The 22275-nt window shown below is 37.5% G+C and overlaps 1 protein-coding gene across 4 annotated transcripts in view; it reads left to right on the plus strand.

Annotated features, from left to right (window-relative positions):
* Positions 1-22275, plus strand: part of MID1 (midline 1) — a 238236-nt gene that overhangs the window by 182167 nt on the left and 33794 nt on the right. For all 4 annotated transcript variants that reach the window (XM_032192990.1, XM_032192971.1, XM_032193000.1 and 1 more), the window contains exon 3: positions 12998-13093. In XM_032192990.1, coding sequence (XP_032048881.1) covers positions 12998-13093 — 96 coding nt within the window. The remainder of the gene's footprint in view (positions 1-12997; positions 13094-22275) is intronic.

The raw sequence follows: 22275 nt of genomic DNA on the forward strand, positions 1-22275 counted from the left end.
TCCTAAAAGAAACTATAATTCATAGATATAAAGTACAAAACATGAAGTATTACTAGTTTTCTCTATTAGGAAAACTGTTTTTATCAAATTTGATTTAATCATTTAAATGACTAACTTAAGGGGCTTTAAGACCTCACAGATTGGTGTATCACTCATTTCTTTCAGTTGAAGTTACATGGTTAAAATGGAAACAAATATATTGCATGATTTGAGTTGATGTTAGTTTGGGGAACAAATGCATTATTACGAAAACAAAAACCCACTGAGATATTGAAATACAAAGTAGAATAAGATCCTTATTAATTAACAAATCCTGGGTAAAAGCTAGTTTTAAACATGTAAGTATGTAGAATAGGAAGCACTCTGGTAGAAACAAATGAAAAAAAAAAAAAAAAAAAAAAAAAAGCAAGTTAATGGAGCTTTCATTTCAAAATTCAGTAATATTATCTAGAATATGCAGTTTTTCCAAACGTAATTCCCATATCCTGCATGAACAGCTACAACAAAGAACAAAGTGAAAGGTTTACTGATGCCAACTTGCTTTCTTGTCATCATGTAACTGTAAAATATATGTACTTACAGCAACAGTGGAGCAATTGGGAAAATAGAGCTGCTCTTGACATCAGTTATGCATGCAATGTATGGCATAGTCCTGCTGGCACCCCCTTGGCTATTTGCACAATTATTTTCTTGGTCATCTCACAGAATTGCGTGTTTATGTACAGGGCAAACAGGTGTTTGTGCAGAAAAGAGGAATCTAAGCCTCTCCATCTGGGACAGCCTGATGCCCTGAGGTTTGACAAGTGTTGCAAAGCTTTGCTTTCCAAATTCCTGGAGATAAAGAGTGGACCAGGACTGTAGGAAGTAGATAGATGTTGATTTTCCTTTCCCTTGCATAGATACATTTGGTTGTTATATGTGTGGTGGTTTTATTCAGGTGGGCAGTCAAGCTCCACTACAACCATTTTCTCACTCCCCCTCCTCAAAGGGAAAGGAGGAGAAAATATGATGAATAGGCCTCAAGGTTTGAGATAAGGACAGGGAGAATGCTCAACAATTATCGTGATGGGCAAAACAGACTCAGCATAGTGAGATAGCCAAATTTATTGCCTATTACTAACAAGCTAGAGACATGAGAAACAATTGAAAGAATATAAAAAACTCCTTTCCCCCTTCCACCCTCTCCCGCCTCTTCCCCCCAAGTAGGACAGTGGAACAGGGAATGGGGGCTGCGGTCAGTCCCTAACGCTTCGTTTCCACTGCTCCTTCACGGTCACTCTTTGCCCCTGCTCCACATGGGGTCCTTCCCACAGGATGTTCTTCCTAAACTGAGCCTGCAGGGGCTGCCCACAGGCAGCAGCTCCCCGAGAACTGCTCCAGATATGGGTCCGTACGGGGTCCGTCCGTCAGGAGCAAACTGCTCCAGCACGGGTCCCCCACGGGTGGGCAGCAGCTCCCCCCAGACCCCTGCTTCTGCGTGGGCTCCTCTCCACGGGCTGCAGCTCCGGCCCGGGGCCTGCTCCTGCGGGGGCTCTCCATGGGCTGCAGCCTCCTCCAGGCCATATCCACCTGCTCCACCGGGGGCTCCTCCACGGGCTGCAGCGTGGAGATCTGTTCCATGTGGGACCCATGGGCTGCAGGGGCACAGCCTGCTCCACCAGGGGCCTCTCCACAGGCTGCAGGGGAACTGCTGCTGCCTGCCTGGAGCACCTCCTGCCCTTCTGCTGCATGGATGAGGGGAGCTTCAGGGCTGGTTCTCACTCCTCACTCTCCCAGCTGCTGTTGTGCTGAATGAGTTGCATAGTTGCATAGGTGAAATATGCTCAAACTGGGCAAGTCAGCTCAAAATACAGGCACAGAGTTCAGTGAGCTAGAATGAGAGCCCAGGGTAATCTGTAGCTTGATTTCACTCTAGAATTTCCTAATACACATGCATATCCATGGATACACATGCATATGCACACAGAGCCACACTTAAATCAATGCTTTGATTATAGACACAGCTCTTTTAAATAATAAAATTGCTTACTACAGAATAAAGAAAAAATAAATAAATAAATAAACGGTATATTTTCATGGGATGTTCTAAAAACTGTTGAGTGTACAAAATGAAGCTCAACACTAAATTAGTGTTGTGAGACCTCGAACACTATTGCTATTCATACATAGAAACATCAGGGAATACTCTGTACACCTTCTACATCTTCACATTGCACTTGTTTTGCATATCACAGTGCATGTATGAATGCCTATTCAAGTTCTTGTTTGTGCATGTTTTATATAGTTAAAGAGAAAGTGTTTCTCACAAAGACTGTAGTCCCGTCTCTCACAAAGAACAGATAAACAAAATACATACAAAACTAAAGTAATGTACTGGGTGAATCAAGTTCTGGTCTTCTCTTCCAATAAAACTTTGTCTTAGGTCAAGATCTAAATTAGTTAAATAAAGGTTCCAAATAAATATTTCTATAGGCTTCACAGTTTTTGTAAATTCCCAAAGTACTATGAAAAGCATACTTACATAATCAACTGTGGCTCATGTTTTCAGTGGAAAAAGTTTGCCAGCCTTGATAGTATGAAAAACTTCAAAGGCTGCGATAAATCAGATGAATAATTTGTCTGGAGGAAGTCTGCATAAATTGGTCACATTATCTAAATGTGTCAAATGAAATCTTAAGATCACTCCCTCTCTTTCTCCAGTAATAATTGGATTTGTACGTCTCTAAATTGCTAGTCTTTCACCATAATGCAGGGGCATGTATTTTTCACTGCCCGAATGCCTGTCATGGTAAATGGTTACAGAACAGTGGCAAAAGATACATGGGAGGATTTAGGCAGTCTGGTTCTCCATTTTCCAACTCTTAGCCCACCTGATGTGAAGAAGATGAGGAGACCATGTAAGAACAGCTCACTTCTGCATTCCTAATTTAGAAAAGCTGGACTGGGTAAGATGAAAGGGGCTAAAATTCTAAGTAAATTGTTCAAAGATAAATTAGAAGGCTTCATTAGTCACATGATTTCCTCTGGGGGACCATCATTTTTGAAGGAAGAAGAAGTAACAGAAAAATGGCTTTTTAAAATTATCTTGATTTTTCTTAAGTTTTTAAGGTTTTAAAGAAGAGTTTGGTTATACATATCTCTTGCTGTTCTAGAAAAGCAGTGGTGGAAGTTTATTCTCTATTATTCATAAGTATTTTGTTCTTAATTGAACGTTTATGAAATTCAAGGCTATGTATGCACTTGAAAATTGCTTTGGTTCTCTATGCATGAAATGCCCTCATTTCTGAAGCCAAATTTACTAATGCAAATTTGGATGTTTAATATTTTAACCAAGACCAAAGAGAAAGTATCTTTTCCTTATTCTATTACTAAAATGTTCAAAGTCTCTTGCTATTAGCACATGTGTCTCTCTTATTTATTCTTCTAATTCTCTTACGAAAAGAACATGTGGATCTTTCCTGAGGGTTCTAGCTTTAAGCTGAGAATCTAAAATGTGAAGAGAACAATCTTGCAATCCTGTTCATTAATTTGAAGTATTCTCTTGCAATTGCTCATATTAGAATGAGCAATTTGTTAGTTCATACTAATTAATTAGTTCATATTAGTAAAATAAAACACATCTGTTACTATTTGCAATGCTTAAATAAGTGAATTGTGCAAATCTATGCCTCCAGATAGGACATTTGCTTTTGGTTTGCTGATTATTATTTTTAAACTTTAAATTTATATTATCAAAGGCTGTTAAATAAAAATCTGTCTTTGAATTGTTGGCCTCTCAAATGACAGTTTGATTAACATTGAATTCATTATTTCATTTTAATCTGAATGAATGTGCAGTCCAATAAGGATTGAAAAGTAGTAAGATATCTTAGGAGGAGAAGCAGAGGAATTATTTACTTGGGGACTTCCCTGGCTGTAGCATGCACCTGTCAGCCCCAGGGTACTTCCTTGAGCACCCGAGTTACTTTCAGTCCTTCCACCCAGAAACTCTTGGCACTGTGTACAGTTGGCAAAGCAGGAGCCAGCAACTGGGTTCAACTCAGGTTCATGAAATCTAGCAGGAGGTGAGGGTGCATCATTAAAGAAACTGGGCATGCCACAGCATGGCCAAAGCAACAGAGGCAAAATAAGTACATGATTTGGAGATAAGAGTAGTGAGGGAGATGAGGCTGTCTGGGAATAGTTTTGGGTCCACTGCTGAGGTAAGGGGAGAAAAATCTTAGTGTTGTACATTAAATGAGAGAGGATGTATTTCTGCCTGCTGTTTTCTTTGTATGCTTTATTTTCATATATCAGTTGGAAATATGAGGCAAAATGGAACGCTGTTTTTGTCATAGCTATTTTTCCAGTGCATTGATATTTAAATCATACTGACACCTGAACCTGATTTTCCAACAAAAAGCTCCTGTGGTTGTGTTTGTTTGTTTGTTTTATTTTGTGTGTGTGTTTGTTTTTTTGTGTATGGTTGTTTTGTTGTGTTTGTTTTTGTTTGTTTGTTTGTTTATTTTTTGTGGTCAGTGGATTTGAAATCTGGAGATGATCTTTGATGAAGTATTGGAAATAAGAGTTAAACAAGTAAGAAAATAAACTTTACTAGAGTACAAAAGAAACATGAAACAAAATCTGATTCCAAATCATGATTTTTACCTTGTACTTTATACTCACTACTTGATTTAAAATCAGCTCACCACCATCACATTACTATCACATTTTGCGTTTTAATAAGTTCCTTCCAGAGGAATACAATTGTACTATATTTAACATTATTCTTTGTTTTTATCCATAGCAACTTATAAAAATTGAAGACTTAAATATAATAACAAATCTGTAGCTGCAATATGAATCAAAGTTTATTTTCCTGAGTCCTAAATCAAAGATCTGGTGCTTGGTCAAAATCTCTGAACAGAATAATGTTGATAAATTATTTTACCAGCCCAGATTGGCAAGTATTGTGGAAGACTCTTTAAGCCTTCTTTTCAAAGAAGTACTTAAGCCTGTGTCTAAACTTTAAATGTGTGAGTAACTCAAGTTCACCACATTAAATTCTTTCAGGGCATTTACTCAATATAATATAGTATTTTAGTATACTGTCTAGGAAATAGGATAAATGAGAAGAAAATGGAGAGATTTACACTTTTGTCTAGATCTAGCTCTAACTGTGGGCAGCAAAGTGAAGAGCTTGTGCCAGAATGAGCATTAAACTGGAAGGATACCAACTTTTTTATTGCTAGTAACCTACTGCAGCTGGGGCCTATTCCACTGGAAGGCAAAGATTGAGCCACCAATGACTTCAGTGGCACAGAACCAGTGTGCAGCAGAATGGAAGAACTAAGTCATAGTATAATTCTTGGCAAAATCCTGGATAGTTTTTAAGAAGAAAAAATACTATAAAACATAACGGTAAAGGCTTCTTTTCTTAGCATGATACACCCTAAGTCAAAGTTGGGTCTTTCTGGCTGACCGTTTGGTTGTCACTTACCTGAGGTACCATGACATTGAACAGTGGGATGGATCTCCATTTTCCCAAAGAATTTTGCCTTCACTTGGGCTTTCCGACAGTGACAATATGGTTCCAAACCAGCAGCCAGAGCAACAGCTGGGAACAGATAAACCTGTTTCCTCTCTATAGACGAATTGCACAGAAATTGACTCCCATTTCTTTAATAAATCCCTTCTGGTGGTCTACTCTGACAAAGTTCTGCATGCTGCACCAGTAGCAGACAAAACTAGTGTGTGCCCTAGCCATCCCAGCCCTTCCAGTCATGTGAGGAGATGGAGTTCTAATACCTTCAAGTAGGCAATTTACAGAGGTCTTTCAAAGTGATGTTTGCCATGCTGAGAAATATACACAAATACAGGTGGTTGCAGCTCCCTCAAATGGCAGCTTTGTCACAAGCCAGCAGAAAGAGCTGAACAAGGTTTATGGCAGCTCCACAGGTCTACTGCCTAACACAGACCAAATCACCATATTTACTTTCTCTGCTGCTTGCCTATCCAGCTTCCTAACCTGCCAGTTTAGCTTAATACTGAACTGCTTTTTATACATACCTGGTTAGATAAAATGGGATTTTTTTCAACCGCAAAATGCAGTAATATGTATTGATTGATTAAATACAGATTTTTTTCCATAATATAACCTCTCAAATAAAATATAAACTTTCAAAAATGTTTTGGTAGATATCTGTAGAAGCCAAGATTTTAATAACACTGCATAAATTGTGGTACTTTAGATGAGCTTTTTGCTTTCTCTTTCTATAAGTTTCTGTCATTAGTTATGTGCAAAACTCAGAGGTTCTTTTTTTGGAATGAATACTTCCCAGATCTTGCTTGCTGAAGATTAAATTAAACGTCTCATGAGCAGCAGCTCTTGTTGAACTCCTGGGTTCAAATACGTCCCATGTCTTGGGAGTTCAGAACCAGATGCAGCCAGGATGCTGCAGGACAGCTGTACAACCATTCAAGTTCTCCTTATCCCCCTTCATTGCATTGGATTAGCCAGTAGGGAATAAGCTAGAGAACTGCCTAGCTCTCCTCAATAAGTCTTTAATGATATGCTTTAAATGCAATCTATCTGGTATTTGCTGTGCTCTTTTAACACTTCATCTTCCAGTTTGACTACTGCACTGAAGAAGAAAAAAAAAAGTCACACATATTTGTGCCTCAAATATATGTACAGTTTTGCAAACCTTGAATAGCTCACGTGTTCATCCACAACTTGTATATTTTCAAATTTATTCAAATGCTTAAATGTCTTTCTTGATTCCTGATTATTATCGTTGTCCTACTTTGGTTACTTATTCATTAGAAACAGGGCTGAGCTAACTACACAAGATCCCAGCTAAGCCAGTATTTGGATATCTTATATTTTGATTGAAATAGGAATCTCTTTTTAAAAAATTGCTTATCCTAAAGTCAGTTCTGTCACTGTCTAACTTGGGACAAAGTTTTGGTAAGAAGTTTGAATGCCCTGAGAAAACATGTTGTTCTCTATATTCTTTCCTTTCCCATCTTCTCCCCCACCCCACCCCCTTTTTTTTGTATGTCCATTTCACGTTATTACTAATAAAATAACTAATAACAAAATAACTAATCAGTGTCAGTTCCATTGGCCTGTGTTCTTTGTAATCGTGGTCTCTATTGCAGTTAGAACAATCCTCAAGCACATACATTGTTTCTTTCCCAAACCTAATACAGCACATCAAAGGTAAACTTTTGCTACAACATGCTATATATGGCTCTCATCCTGTCCTTTTTCCCCAGAGGCCACAGCTGTGAAATTTCTCTTATGCTCTGAAGACAGAAGAAAAAGCAGTGAAGGAAGACTAAAGAGCATTGCAGCAAGGCAACTCATAAGGCAGAGTAGTGTAGCAGTCACCTCTACTTGAATCAAAGGCCAGAGCTGTGGCTGCAAATGGCAGGCACCCATGTTACACTGAGTGCACAGCTTTGCAGAGAAGTGAGAGAACAATTGTAGGCTTTCCTTAGAATATTGTCCTCTCAGTTAATAAGGTTTTTGTGTGGTCAAGAATCTAAAATGCTTGGATTTCATTTACTTTTCCCAATGTTGCATTTTAAATAAGAGATAAAAAATAAAATTAAAAAAAAAAAAAAATCCTGTGAAATATAGCAACAGACCTGACTTAGTTAATATTGTTTAAGTGATGGTGGCTTCAAATGCAGCTATTTTTATTGCATTTTTAATAATAATAGTCCTGGACAATTAATTAAGAATGCAGTATCTCAAGGGTCTTTCCTTGCGATATACTGTAATCACTCGAGGTAAAAAGCATAGTCCCCAGGAGTGTATCAACATCATAGCTGTTATTTCTTTTCACATAGAAATGTGCAGTGCAGTTGTCAAGCTCTGCACATTTGAGACTAGAGGTCAATCATTTGTATTAACTACAAATGTTACCATTCCCTGGCTTAAGAAATACAGGGTCGAGCATGTGTATCCTATGGAAGAGCAGTCATCTGTTTCAGGACAAGTACATAGAATAAAAATTAGCTTAAGTTTTTCCATGTGCACCTGGTATGTCCGTTTAAATAAAGAACACCAAAGGAAACATTAAACTCACATATACCCAAAACCTGGCTCAAGACCGTGCTTAATATTCTGGCAGTTCTTCTGGAATTGATTGGCAACTTTTTTAATAGATTAGACGCAAGTCCTAGAGGCAGCAGGCCTGGTTCATAGGGTACGTCACCGCAACGAGGTGGAAATGTAACTGGAGCATATGCAAGTATAACTTCTTCAAGTTAGGAGGAAAAATAGTTACAGTAAAAATGTGGTCGCATGGACTTTGTTAGCAACAGGGTGCATATTTATGATCTATAGGGAGTCTGCATATCCTAAAGACTGATCTGCCATGTCATCACCGCTCTGGCTCCCCTGCTAGCTTGACTAAAATGGAATTTGATCACACTTCTGCAGTGTGTTTTAAAGTGTGTTTTAGTCCTAATCTCTCTTCTATTGTTATATAACTGTTTGGCTTTTGGTCACACACTTTAAGCAATCAAGTCTGAAAATATATAATCTCTCTCAAAGCACTCCAGTCAACAAACAAAATGCATTAATGTGAAAAAGCTCCCAAGTGGTAAATTCTAATGAATGCTTATATTTAGCAGGAGCAAGAAAAAGAATACTTCCAATGCAAAAAGGAAAGTGACTTCAAATGGAATTTAAAATCTCATTGTAGTTGATAGCTGTATCTTTCTTTTGTGACCCTTTGAGTAGACATATTTATGGAGCAGAAAAATGCCACTGAGGAATTCTCAGGGATGTTGTCTCTCTGCTGTGACATAAGTCAGGAGTACACAACTCAGCATGTTTCTTCTTTAGTAAGAAATACTTACGGTAATTTATTTTGACAGCATTTTCAACCCATATAGTAGCTTAAGACTATCTGTTTGTGCTACCTCCTATTTTAGACATGCGATGCTTTGCATGAGACTGTTAATTTGGCAAAGGGCATGGGTTCACATTTGGTTTTCATAGACTGATAGATTTAAAGGCCAGAAGAGACCATTATGATCATCTAGTCTGACTTCCCCCTTCAATCAGGGCATGAGCCTCACGCAATCATTACTGCAAAAAGACCAAGACTTCACTGTGAGCTAGACAGCAGCTTAAAGAAGACATCCAGTCATGAGTTACATTCCTTTAGTTTTTAGAATTAATTTTTCCAACTTCAGATTCCAGTCCCTGGATCATATCATTTTGTAGGCATGCAGAGTCTAAATGAAACATCATCCTCAACTGTCCGTTTCAATTACGTCTGTGATTCCATCTACTTGGATTTATCCCCAGATTATAAGAATATTTATGTTGTACAGTTGTCAGACCGTGCTAAATGGACAGTAAGCATTCTCTTCACTTTATACTGGATATTGTAAAAAAACAGCTGTGAAGCACACATGGATTTTTAAGATCTCAGGCTAGGTCTGCATTGGTAAGTCATGAAGCATTCAGCCTGGCTTTTGACTTTTGAGAGCAGTTTTCATTCACAGGGTTAAGATGTATGAAACCTGCTCACAGAGATAATGTACAGCAACTCTTGTACTTCTTTTTAAAAGTCATCCCCTGAATTTCTAAAATCAGCTTTTAATAGACAAAATTGGCAAGTGAAAAAAAAAAAAAAAAGAAAAAAAAAGAAAAAAAAAAAAAGATGAGGAAAGGCAGGTTAAAATGTTTCAGTAATTATGATTTAGCTAGACATTTTTCCAAAATATTGTTGCAATTCACCTGCAAGAATGGCCATAGAATATTAGGTGGGAAGAAGGAAGATATTTTGGATAAGCTTTTTCTAGCACTTGTTTTCAAATGTATACATCATAATCTGGCAACAAACTTTCTCCAGAATGCTGTGTGATAGTCAGAGTGGTGCAATGGTCCATATGTGCATCAAACAGGGGAAAAAGCTAGAGAAAGATACTGTCAAAAGAAAATTCAGGTAAATATACTGCAAGAGTTGATTGAATTTTAACAAACTTTAAAATTTTCAAGTCAGCCCAGTTTTAAGAAATGACATTCAGTACTTGCCCTAGTGAAATCAGGAAGATTGACATTCATTTAAGAAAGCAGCTGCCAGTTCTTACTATTTAGTAAAGCATTAATATAAACTGATGTTCTTCAACAGACGTTTAACAAAATTCTGATACTTCTTGACCACAATCTCTTACCTACCAAACTGCAGTGAAAAAAAATCCAAAATTTCCAACTTGAAAATAACACTGTTCAAGAGCTCTTGAATGCATTTTCTCTAATTTTTGTAAGGCAACTCACTAGTGTAATGGTTATTCTCTATTTTTATGACTGATAAAGGCGGACCACATCAAGCGACACATCTGAAACCATAATAATATATATTGGCTTATGTTTATATTCATTGGAGAGAAAAAATATTCTAAAATCTTTATCCAAGATTTAAAATAAACCTATGGGTAAATAAATTTCTGTTTCAATGCAAATTCTTGTTCTTCATGAATGGGCTTTGTTCAAGAATGGGCTTTGTTCAAGACAAAGGTTTAAAAAAAAAAAAAAAAAAAAAAAAGAAAGACAAAGTTTTTAAAATCACTGTATTCCAAATTCCATAACAGCTTTGAGAATATTTTTTTCTTCAGCGTATGTATTGGCCCTAATTGTTAGCATTTATTGTGTCAAAAATACTGTTGAAATTAGGCAATCTCAAGAGTATACTCATCAAGAGTTTACTCATCAATCATACAGTTTTCATCTTACATCTTGTAGTATAAATATATCAGGACATGCACACAATGAATACATAGGCAATAGGAAGGCACATAAATATAATTTCACGACTACTTGCACATTTGGATCCCCTTATTTTATTTTATTTTATTTTTTTTTAAGACAAAGGTTATCTGATACTGTAAGTATATATGATATTTAGACTTTGCATGTGAGTCTCAGCTCTGAAAAGGGACATCTAACAGCATGGCAAACATGCCTCTGCAATTAAATGATCGTTCACAGTACAGCTTTTGGAAATATAAGATACAGCTCAAACTGTTCGGTAAAGAATTCCCATTCTTGTTACTCTTTGTTTTTAATGAGCTATAAAATAAATGCAATGTAGAAGGTATTTTTACAACCAGAGTTTGTGATACATGATACGCATGGTTGGGCTGGAAAGAAAATGCCCAAATTATGTACTTCAAACACCCATCACGCTTCTCCAAAGAGTTACATACATAAAGCCATCAAAATCCTGTGCTGTCTTTAATGGGACAGGACTGACTCCTCCTCCAGTGTTTACAGCTTCAGCTCTGGTAAACGCCAAAGTATGTGTGGTTCAGCAGTGAAATACTGCCAGCTTCACTCACTTGTAGCCAAAGGCAAGAAGTAAGGAGACTGCATGGCTGCAAAGAGGGAGGGCAAAGCACAAGGCATTTTGAAACAGCATGAAATAGGCAGGAGGTAACAGTGCCAGAAAACACACACAAACACACATGAAATACCTGCGTGGAGATGGTAGGGATGGAGGAAAATGAAAGGATGAAAAGTCAGGTGAGTTTGTAGTAGCTGAAGTACCTTAAGTAACATAATAGCTATATCGTGGGGAAAAGCAGTAGGGTGGAGAAATGAAGTATATTAATAAAAGATGAGCAGGGTTGAAATTAAGAAGAGTTCTGCAGGGGCACTACAGGCTCTGTGAGGAGGGCCTATTTCTGCTATTCTTGTTCAGCACCTCCTAGATCACTTTAGTGGGGACTGATGGAGGATAACATACAATTAAAAGGCAGAGATTGTCAGCCTGTCAGGAATACTAAGCAAGGGACTAGTCTCACACGCTTAAACAGGTGAATGACTATGAGGAAAAGCTTCTTATGAGCTGTCCTCAGGATTTTCAATATGAAATATATATTTATATATGAAATATATATAAAGTTACTGAAATGTGTGAGTGTTTACAGTCAGGACTCTTTTTAATGGACTGTATTTTTTTATTCTTTTCTATTTACTCAAGTTATACTTAGAAATTATTCTGTGTTTGTGGAAACTTTGCATGTTATGCTTCCAGAAGGTGGACTTCAGCAGCTATCACAGGATCTACGCTAAAAAGCAAGGAGCTCCTTGGTAGTTGCAAATCCCACAGTGCATTGCATGGTCCCAGTCCCAGAGCAGCCAGATAAGGGAGCAGGTCACAGCCACCACAGACCGCATCTTCCTCATGCACTTGGATTTCCTTCCTGTGGGTAGGGTGGGGAGGGAGGAGGCTGAATCATTTGTTTCTGAATCTCTGTCTCACATGAAATTGCACAGCGGCCAGGATGTGGCTTCAGATCTGGGAGGCAGAAAGCACTGCGAGCTCCCACAGTTGGGTATATTTGTTGTGCCCATAATCGGTTGATAAACACAGGCACAAACCACACATTGTTTCTCAAGGACAATAAGTGAGTAGATATTTTATTATTTTACTTAGAAATGATGGTTTTCTTTAGAATTATTTATTAAAAAATCTGACTGTACTCAAGTAGGGAAATAAATCAATTACATCAATGCCCCGGTGGTGTGATCAATGTCCTACTACTGAGTCCTTATGAGTGTGATCCCAAACAGGCACATGCTGGGAGACGTCAGTTAGCAGCAGGTTGTTAAATTTAAATGTCAGACTAAGAGCATGGAATAAGGAGTCATTTTTTTTTTTTCTGATAAAGCATTTTTAACCTCCCTGACTTCTACTTACTCTGTTATTTTTTCCCCTGATTAAAACTAATTTCTTAACCTAGTTTCTAGTAGGTCCTTAGAAAGTATTTTGTGGTGAACTCTTACCACAAACATTTCAGCTTTCTTGTCTTGCCATGCTTGATTCATGGACAAAATATCTAACCGTGCACATCAAAATGAATGTCATGTGTTGATACCTGTGTAATTACATAATTCAGATCCTGAAAGTACACCCATTTTTCAACTGTTCACTTAAATTTTAAATTCTTCAGAATACTAATGTGTTCTTTTCTTTCTTTTTGACAGCAAAATTTGGAGAGTAACCTCACCAACCTTATTAAGAGGAATACTGAACTGGAAACTCTTTTGGCGAAACTCATTCAGACCTGTCAACACGTAGAAGTGAGTGCTGACCTCCATTTGAAATACCTGCAAACTGAATTACATTCACTTTGAGCTTTCAGAAATGAAAGCTTATACAAAAACGTAACAAGTACAAGACTAAATTAAGGTCATGGTAAACTGATTTGGAACTTTTTCACTGAGAAATGGTATTCTCAGTACGCCTAGCCTCCTTTACATTTATTCCTATCCCCTTTTAATTATGATTGAATGTTTAGATGACCCCCTCCACTGTTACACTTGAGCATGCCATTCACCATCTGTAGAATGCTTACCTTCTTGGCTCCTTTGCCATACAGTAATAGTAATATTTACTGGTTGAAAACTAGGACAAAGAAATAGTAAGGTCCAGATCCACAAAGATATTTAGCTTTCTATCTGCCATGGATTTTATTTTTGTTCATCAGAAATACATATCTAGATACAGATGTAGCTTCAAAAGTCATGTATGAACTGTACTTTTCTTAAGAAGAATAGGATGCCTGCAATCTTTTGAGTTGCCTGAGGGTATCACAGAAGGGAAGGACCTGAATCCAGATTTCCTCCAAATTTGGGGGATATTCTAGATGGATCTTTGGGGGCTGCTGCTCTATATGCAAATTAAAATAATCACAGACTAATTCAACCATGGGAGCTTACACAGGGGAGAACAAAGTCCAAAATATGCTATTTTTAGCAGAACTTTTCTTTTTACATTTTTCTGCACTCTTAAGATCATTTTCTCACTGTTAGAGAGTATATTCTGCTCAGCGAAGTCAAAACAGCTATGAACAAACAGCTTCCTTGTCATAAAAAAACTTACAAAAGACAGTATGAGTTTATGCTTTGTGACTGTAAAATGATACAAATATTAAAAAATTTAAAGCATTAAAATTTTATCACCAATGCTTTCCTTATGGTCAGTCTCAGCTGAGAGTCCCAGGTGACACAAGAGATACAAAATATTTTCTCCTCTCCTCCAGGCAAATTGTGAATGAGGAATACTGGAAGAGTGAGAAAGGCTCAACATTGTGAGGTGTGCATGCTTGTTGGCCGATATACTGCGTTTACTGAGATACACTGAGTTGATCATTTGAAGTGCTATCAGATTTCTTAAGTGCTAAATTTGGTTTAAGACAAAGTAGGAAAGTTAATGGTGTAGGAATCAGAGAAGCTGGCACAACATAAATACGGGTGCTTTAGCGTGGAACAAGTCTTAGACCTCAATCACAAAGAAAAAGGTATTTTAAGTCGAACAGCTAATTACTAGCCAGATTAGCAGAGAAAACTTATTTTCCCAGTGCAAATTGCTTGACTTTTGTTTGCATTATAATACTGCCTGTTGACTTGCTTCTACAGGGGAACATTTGTCCTGACTGCATTGTGATTCCTGCAGCAACCTCATTTATTTAGAGGAGGGGGTGTACTGTGTGCCTAGCAGACTGGCAGTATTAAATAATAATTGTGTTGTGTAGAAAAGGTATTCTGCTTTGAGTATGGCTGTCCAGACATGTAAAAAGAAGCCAGGTGTCTTTGTCAGTGTTATCTGGGGAATAGCCTTGGGAATCTGGGAGAGGTAAGTAGCCTCACCACAGAGTTTCTGATACATGGGTATGTATAATTTAGCAGAAAGTTAGCTCTGACATACAGAGCCTTAACAGAGCCACGCAAGTCTGGAGAAAGACTCTCTTTTCTACCATCTGCCATATTTTTAGCAAAGCCTCTTTTTCTTCCTTAGAAAGTTCTGTGGAAGTTCTCTGTAGGTCTTTTTCAGAGGAAAATTTGGTCATCTAAGCCCAAGAGCAATTGTTGCCTGTGAATAGTCACATCTTGAAAATATGACACCTGCTTAAGTAATTTATTGACTGTGGCAACAGTACATGCTGCAACAATAAAGACAACAACAAAACAAAATAAAACAAACAAAGAAGCAACAACAAGACTGTTCTTCCAAAGAGATCGCCTCATCCATTTTTCTGTCTGACAGTTGACCTCTCTCCTCTGTGAAGCCTCACTGACTCAATGGGATTCAATAAAAACACAAAGTCTATCACAAGATTAGACTTGCAGTAAAGGATTTGACTTCTTTATATACACAGCAATAACATCAGACAGAACAACTGTAGCATCAGATGGGATGACTTTAGCAGATAATGAGAGACAGAGACAAGGTACATTTTCTTCCACTATATATAAAACTCAGAGCAAAAAACATGAAGCAGATGAGTGCAGGACAGCATAAAGCCTCTACTGCACTAGTGGCCTATATCCAAGATGTGCTAGATCTGGAAAAATCTAAATCGTTCCTCCTTCTCCCCTGCAGTATATTACCAGCTCTAATGTTTAGTACTACAAAAAATCCAACTTGTTCAACTGGTAACAGATGCGCTACTGTCCCTTAGGTCCTGTTTTAGAAAATTTCTCTGTAGACATAAAGCAATAGCAGCAAAGTTGTTAATAAATTCCTACCACGTCTTATTCATCAAATTAGTCTAATTAGCATTTAAATTAGCTAAATATTAAGAAATGAGCTTCAGTCAAAACCCTGGACCTAGGCAGCGGTGGAAATCAGGCAAGTGGGGATGTGGAAGTAAACTCTAAAGCTATCTCTCTTTTCCAGAATTTTGAAAACTTAGATATGATATGAATATCTTAAACAGTAGAGATGCTGAGGCTAGTATAGATTTAAAAATTCAGTATGCTCTATTTCTTTGTGCTTCTTGACTGAAATTCACCCAAACCAGGATATAGAATGAAGCATAGTATATTATTATAATTTTAATGTTACAAAATTAAAATTACAACACTTTCAGAAAAGCTGAAGTTTCCAATGATTTTATTAATGTTGCTATATGAACTTACAGAGAAGTGGAAATTGAACAGGGAGTTAATTTTATAGGAAAGGTTTCACTCTTTTCTTTTTCATTTTTTGATACACTATAGTCAGACTATAATGTAAAATATATTGTATACAATTTGTAAAGATGTAAAAATATAGGTAGTGCACTGTAAAATCTGATGTTACACACCCAGGTTATCGTTACCTAATTTAGAATAATTAAAAAAAAAAAAAAAAGCGTTGATTTAGGTTTTCAGGAGGTTAAAATCTGATGAGGAAAAAGTAGGACACTTTTTTTTTTTCAGGCCAAATAATGTGAATTTTGATAAACAAGGAAGAGCAGGATGTTTTTGTTCCTTGTGTTAAAGTTGCAGAGTTTTTATGAAGGGATATATCAACAAAACCAAAGTTATTCTATTTGACATTTATTTGTAGAAAATAGAAACAAACACTAACTTTTTAACCATTTGTCATTAAAAAAAAAAACACTATCACATGAAAAATGAAAAAATAATATCTTTTTCTGGCTTTTGATATGGAGCAGAAGCTGATGTTTCCTAAAATGAACAACAAACAGGCCATGTGTCTGTTGAATAAACGAGTCCTCACTAGCCAAACCAAATGTTGTTGTAGAGCCACTGTTTCTCATCAACAAAGTGTGCTGTTAATGGCTTCCTAGCAACTGATTTTATGGCAGATTAATTATTTACCACGCATCCTTCACATCAGGCAATTGTAATTTCATCCATAGCAAAAGCTAAATCCTATCACTCTGTTTTAAAACTGAAGAATATTCCCTTTGGAAAGAGTGGTGCTTTTTTTCCACTTTTCTCCCATATTAGCAGGCGGGAACTAGTCAAGGATGTTCATTATCTGGAAACTGGATGATTTCCAGCAGCAAGGGAGGAGAGCTCTGGAGCTGCCTTTCATCACTGCAATGGGGACATAAATCTTACCTATTTTTAGATGGAGTTCATCAATTTATGACAAGATTTATCCTGATGTGGGATCTGATCTTGAGAGACTGGAGAAGTCCATTTCCAGTCTTAGGTTCCTGTGAGTGGTTTGGGGCAGATCAGCAGGAAAAGTTAAGAGAATAAATCAAGCCAGATTTGTATTCTTTACTGTTTTGAGTAAAGCCGAGATATTACTAAACATTTTATAATGCCTGAATGACTGGCTTCATGACTAATAAGAAAGTAGTCTGGGCTAATACTTAGTGTATGGTAACACTTACTTTAAAAAAATTCCCTTTTCTCAGTGGACACCACACCCTGAAAAGTGCACACTTCAGACAAAACGCCTTTCTATCCCAAATCTTTCATTTAATTAGGAGCACCTAGGCACACTGATTTTACTCATCAGTCTCATCACTGTTGTGTTTTGTTTTACACTCTCCCTTCCTCTGTAATTCCATCTGTCCTTCCTTAATTTTCCATAAAATCCCAAAGCTGTTCATAAGTAAAGTTTTGTTTTCCTTCCTTGGATAAGATAGCAGGTCTACAACTTCATGCCCTTGGCCAGGATACTTTCTCAAGCTTTCTGAAGGATATTAGCAGGAGCACAATCCCATGGTCCCAACTCTGCTGCTTTTTTTGTTTGTTTGTTTTGTTTTGTTTTGTTTTGTTTTGTTTTTGTTTTGTGAGGGGCAGCAGGGACAGCTTCATGGAATCATAGAAATAGAATCATAGAATGGTTTGGGTTGGAAGGGACCTGAAAGATCATCTAGTTTCAACCCCTCTGCCATGGGCAAGGATGCCACCCACTAGATCAGGTTGCCCAAAGACCCATCCAACCTGGTCTTGAACGCCTCCAGGGACGGGGCATCCACAGCTTCTCTGGGCAACCTGTGCCAGTGCCTCACCACTTTCTGAGTGAAAAATTTCCTCCTAATCTCTAATCTAAATCTCCCCTCTTTTAGTTTAAAACCATTCCCCATTGTCCTGTCATTATCTGATTGAGCAAAGAGTCGCTATCCATCTTTTTTATAAGTCCCCTTCAAATACTGAAAAGTTGCAGTGAGGTCACCCCAGAGCCTTCTCTTCTCCAGGCTGAACACTCTCTCAGCCTTTCTTCGTAGAAGAGGTGCTACAGTCCCCTGATGATCTTTGTGGACCTCCTCTGGACCCATTCTAACAGATCAACATCCTTCTTGTGCTGGGATCTATCAAATGATAGATTGATATAATAAAATACTTTTCTTTGAAAGCAGAGAAAATGGAATAGACATGGTCACTAACCTTAAATTTAAATATTTATATTCCTAGTTCACAGCCTTCATAAATCTTGTAATATCTGTAGAAAACTTGTAAGTGAAGCACTAAAATCAGTCCTGGTAGATTACCTTTAAACTCTGTGGAAATTCACACATTGAGAGAAAACTCTAGCATGTTGCTAAATCAGAGTGTGTCTTGTAAGTGTCCATAAAAACATCTGTGTGTGTCAAGAAGGCATCTACTTAGTTCTGGAAATAAGGGGAAGATATTTGGAGAAAAAAAGAGTTAAATGTAAATGTTTACGCTTTGTCATATATCAACAGCCTAGGTACAAGCCCTTTACAGCAGCTGAGGCTTTAGCTGAAGTCCTGCTGGGTGAAACATGTCTGTGGAATCTTGCTGGTAAAAAAAATGGTGCAAGTATCTGAAAATTCCTGTAGGACACGTGGGCAAATCTTCTGTAAACAGTGTAATAAAACTGGGATTGACAGGCCTGAGGTATAATGATGCAGGCTAATGCCTGGGTGATAGCATTCCCATGGCTGTACCAACCACCGCCTGGTCTCCCTTCCTTCTGCCATGTGCCTGAGAGGTGTCACTGCTGTGCTGCCCCAGGGTGGCTGTCTCCAACCTTCCCTCTCTGCCCCACCACCTGAAATGCAACAGGGCTGCATGCTGCTGTGCTGCCCTGTGGCCTTTCGATCTGTGCATGGATTCAAATTTAGCCACTTCCCAGCTGAATCAGGGAAGGGTTGAACACTGTAAGTGCACTGCTTCTGCCTTCAGATTTTGAGCCACGGGTTTCTCTGGGTGACAGTACTATGTCACAGCAAATTGGCTTCCTTGCCATAGTTTCCAAGGTACTTTGCTGCTGTGAATGTGTGAGTTTGCTGCAGATGGGTTTTAGATCATGCCATTAATTGTCATTAGGCACAAATTTGAGTATGAGGCTCTTTTGTCAGTTACTTTTTTCTAAGCTCTTTCAGTTTTCTTCTGGACTTCTTTCTCATCTTTTCTAGGAAGTATATGATCAAACATCTATTATTTAGTCAATACCATGAAGCTACTCTCATCTGTTATGCAGAAACATAATCTGAAGTCAGCTGGAGGAAAAATTGGAGCAATTATCTAGGGGGGAGGGGAAAGGAAATAGGTTTTGCTTGTTGACAGTTTTATAACATCTGTATCTCAGTCTTTTTGTTTTGTTTGGTTTTATTTTCAATTTGCCAAACGTCATAGGAAGCAAATTCTGGACACTGCTGCAAAATCATTTTTGGTTACACAAAGAAGGAAAGGCATTTTCCTATAATTGTGTAACCCTCAAACTGCTGCCTCCTTTGCTTTCTGTTAGTAATGGAAATGCTCAGTTTCTGGCTCACTTCTGAAGATCTGCTGCAGGCTAAATCTCAGTATAAAGTTTCCAAGCAAAAACTGTGGGGTTTGTGTGTGTGTATGTCAAAGGGTGTTTTTTATACCTATGTTCTGTAATCACCTGAAGAAAGTAGTATACAAAAACACCCTTTATTCCAACATGACAGATACTGAACACTCGCAAGTATCAGACACATTTTAAATCAGTGTGACAACAGTTGTGTAAAAGTGATGAAGAGAAGATGGCAGCATCTGGAAAAGCCTGCTGTTGTGTGTTTTTTTTTTTTTCTTTTTTTAACTTTTTTTTTTCTGTGCCTTATTAAAAATAAATAAACCAAATGGGAAAACTATAAATAATAAAAAATTGAATCTCTGATCAGATTTCATTTACAAAAGAGTTTCTTTAAATTTTATGACACACTGTGGTCTCCATGCTTTTTTAAGATACATGTAGCATTTCTGTTATTTGAGAGACAGCAAAATCAAAAGTCGGCTGTCAGAATGATTCCCTGAGGACACACAAAGAGTAAAAAGGCTTTGTCTGTGACAATAAAAAACAGTGAGTACTCTGTTTTCATTTTCATGGTACTCGCTCCTTCTTGAAATTTGTGGTCATTTCATTCAAAGCCTGCATAAACTGAGAAGTCCCTATTAGGAAAATTTAGGTGGAAAGCCTGTATGTTAATTCTGGTGTCTGAACTGCAGCAAATGGTCTTTGTAGTCATACACAGCTGAACATTAGTAGTTTGGAGTAAAGAATACACTTTGGTGAGGTTTTATAGACAGCAGGAAATGGGCAATGGATTAAACAAGTGTTTTCCATCAGCATGAATTATATGGGGTAGGTAAGATGAAAAGCATCTCAACTGAAAATTCCTGTTTCTTCTGTCCTAATGCCTTCAGTTTTTGCAGAGATACTTGTTCAGTAATTATAGTCACTTGCTATATTTAAGTCCTAGAAGTAACTGACTTTTTTATTTTAAATAGGCAGGAAACCAACTTGAAAGAAATTGAAATCTGCTATTCTCAATAAGAGACTAATTAACAAACTTTATGATGTGCATAAAACCTTAAGGAAGAGTTTACAGCATTTGTTTCCTATGACAGCTTCTAATGGGAGAGGGGATAAGGTATTTTATCTATTAATGTGGTTTAGATGAAATAAGTGTCATGATCTTCTTTTGATTTATAATTACTTTAGTTCTACATTTAGCTCCACTCTTTTAAAACTTGATTTCATTCAAAGTAAAACTCAGATAAGTTTCTCACTTCAGTGAGACTCTTCATTTTACATGCTAGTAGAGAAAAGAGAAGCATGAGAAACAAACATAAGAAATAAAAAACTAATAAAATATACTGCATATATGGTTATATGGATACTTCAAAATAAATATTAATTCAAGGATGTTCTCAGTTTATGCCCAGTAAGCCCTAGCCTAGTAGTCAAATATTATTTGCCTGAGTAATCATTTAATTGCTTTCACAAATGACTAATTAAATGCATAATTGGTCATATATATGTCTACAGCTGCAGCACTTAAGCATACATTTAATGTACAGATTAGGCACATACTGGAAAATAGCATTTCATCTACAACTGTTTTGTAATTTCTAGAAATTGGAATTGCAATTATAATACGGGTCACATGGACTATGTATAGACTAACAGGAATGCTTGTCACTGTCTGGTAAAAATGCTAGTTCCCATTCCTTCCATCTCTCCCTCCAGCTCACATTCATACACAGATGTGTGCTCACATACTTGTTATATGTATATTCTTGCAAAACTTTGTCCTTGGAGTAGAAAATGTGTTTCTGTTCACTGTTAATCACTCAAGTAATGCAGCTTTGTGCCTACCATCTGAGTTTAGCTTGTTAAAATGTCCTTAGTTTTTGGAACTCTGTTTTGAGACATTTACCTTCATAGGAACATAAGATTTCCAAGTTTCTCCTTTATCTTATAAATAGCTGAACAGCTACATAAGAGCAGCAAGGAGACCAAAGGCATTGTTCTTCTAGGAAGTATGCTAAATGCTGGGCTAAAGACCACAGATCCTGGATGAGCATTTTAAGTACTGAACTGTTGGATACAAGAGCATTGGTTTCAGCAGTCAGTTGAACTTTAGTGATTATTCAATTGTTTTTATTTGTCTACGCTCAATGAAACAGACTAAGTGGCGTACTTGCTCAACATGAAACAAAAGCTTAGTGTCAGCAGGAAAAATAACGTCAAAACAATGAAAAAACTCATCCCTCCTAAGAGCTAGCTTCACAAATAGCTTAATCCAATCTTATACCTCATTGCTGCCAAAAGCCTCACCACCTCTCTTGTCTTCCCTGCTGTGTTTACCTACTTGTTTCCCATGTGATAGTGCAATATCCAGGTCACCCAGGTGAGCCCAGCCTCGCCGTTTTGCCAGGTAGCCATACCAGCTTCAGCAGATGGGTTATGAAAGTGGTTCACCTGGCAACAAATGTCTTTTCTCCAGCATGCTTTCCTATCCTTCGAAAAAAGCCAGCTATTCAACATGATGCTGCATTTGTGCTTCATAAAAACAGGGCGTGATTTGTTGAAGCAAGCCTAGTCTATGGGCTCTACAGCTGTCAGTATCATATCTGGAGTAGCTCTCTAGTAGAACTTTCCAAAGTTGAAAACTTTTTAATGTTTTAAATGTCAATCTTATTAGTTTGCTTTCCATGAAGCTTCTGTGATTTTGTTTTTGTTGTTGTTCATTTTGGTTTGTTCCTCTGATTGGATTGTAAATGTCACTAGAGGA

Source organism: Aythya fuligula, chromosome 1 (assembly GCF_009819795.1).
Source record: "Aythya fuligula isolate bAytFul2 chromosome 1, bAytFul2.pri, whole genome shotgun sequence".
In the NCBI taxonomy this organism is placed as follows: Eukaryota; Metazoa; Chordata; class Aves; order Anseriformes; family Anatidae; genus Aythya; species Aythya fuligula.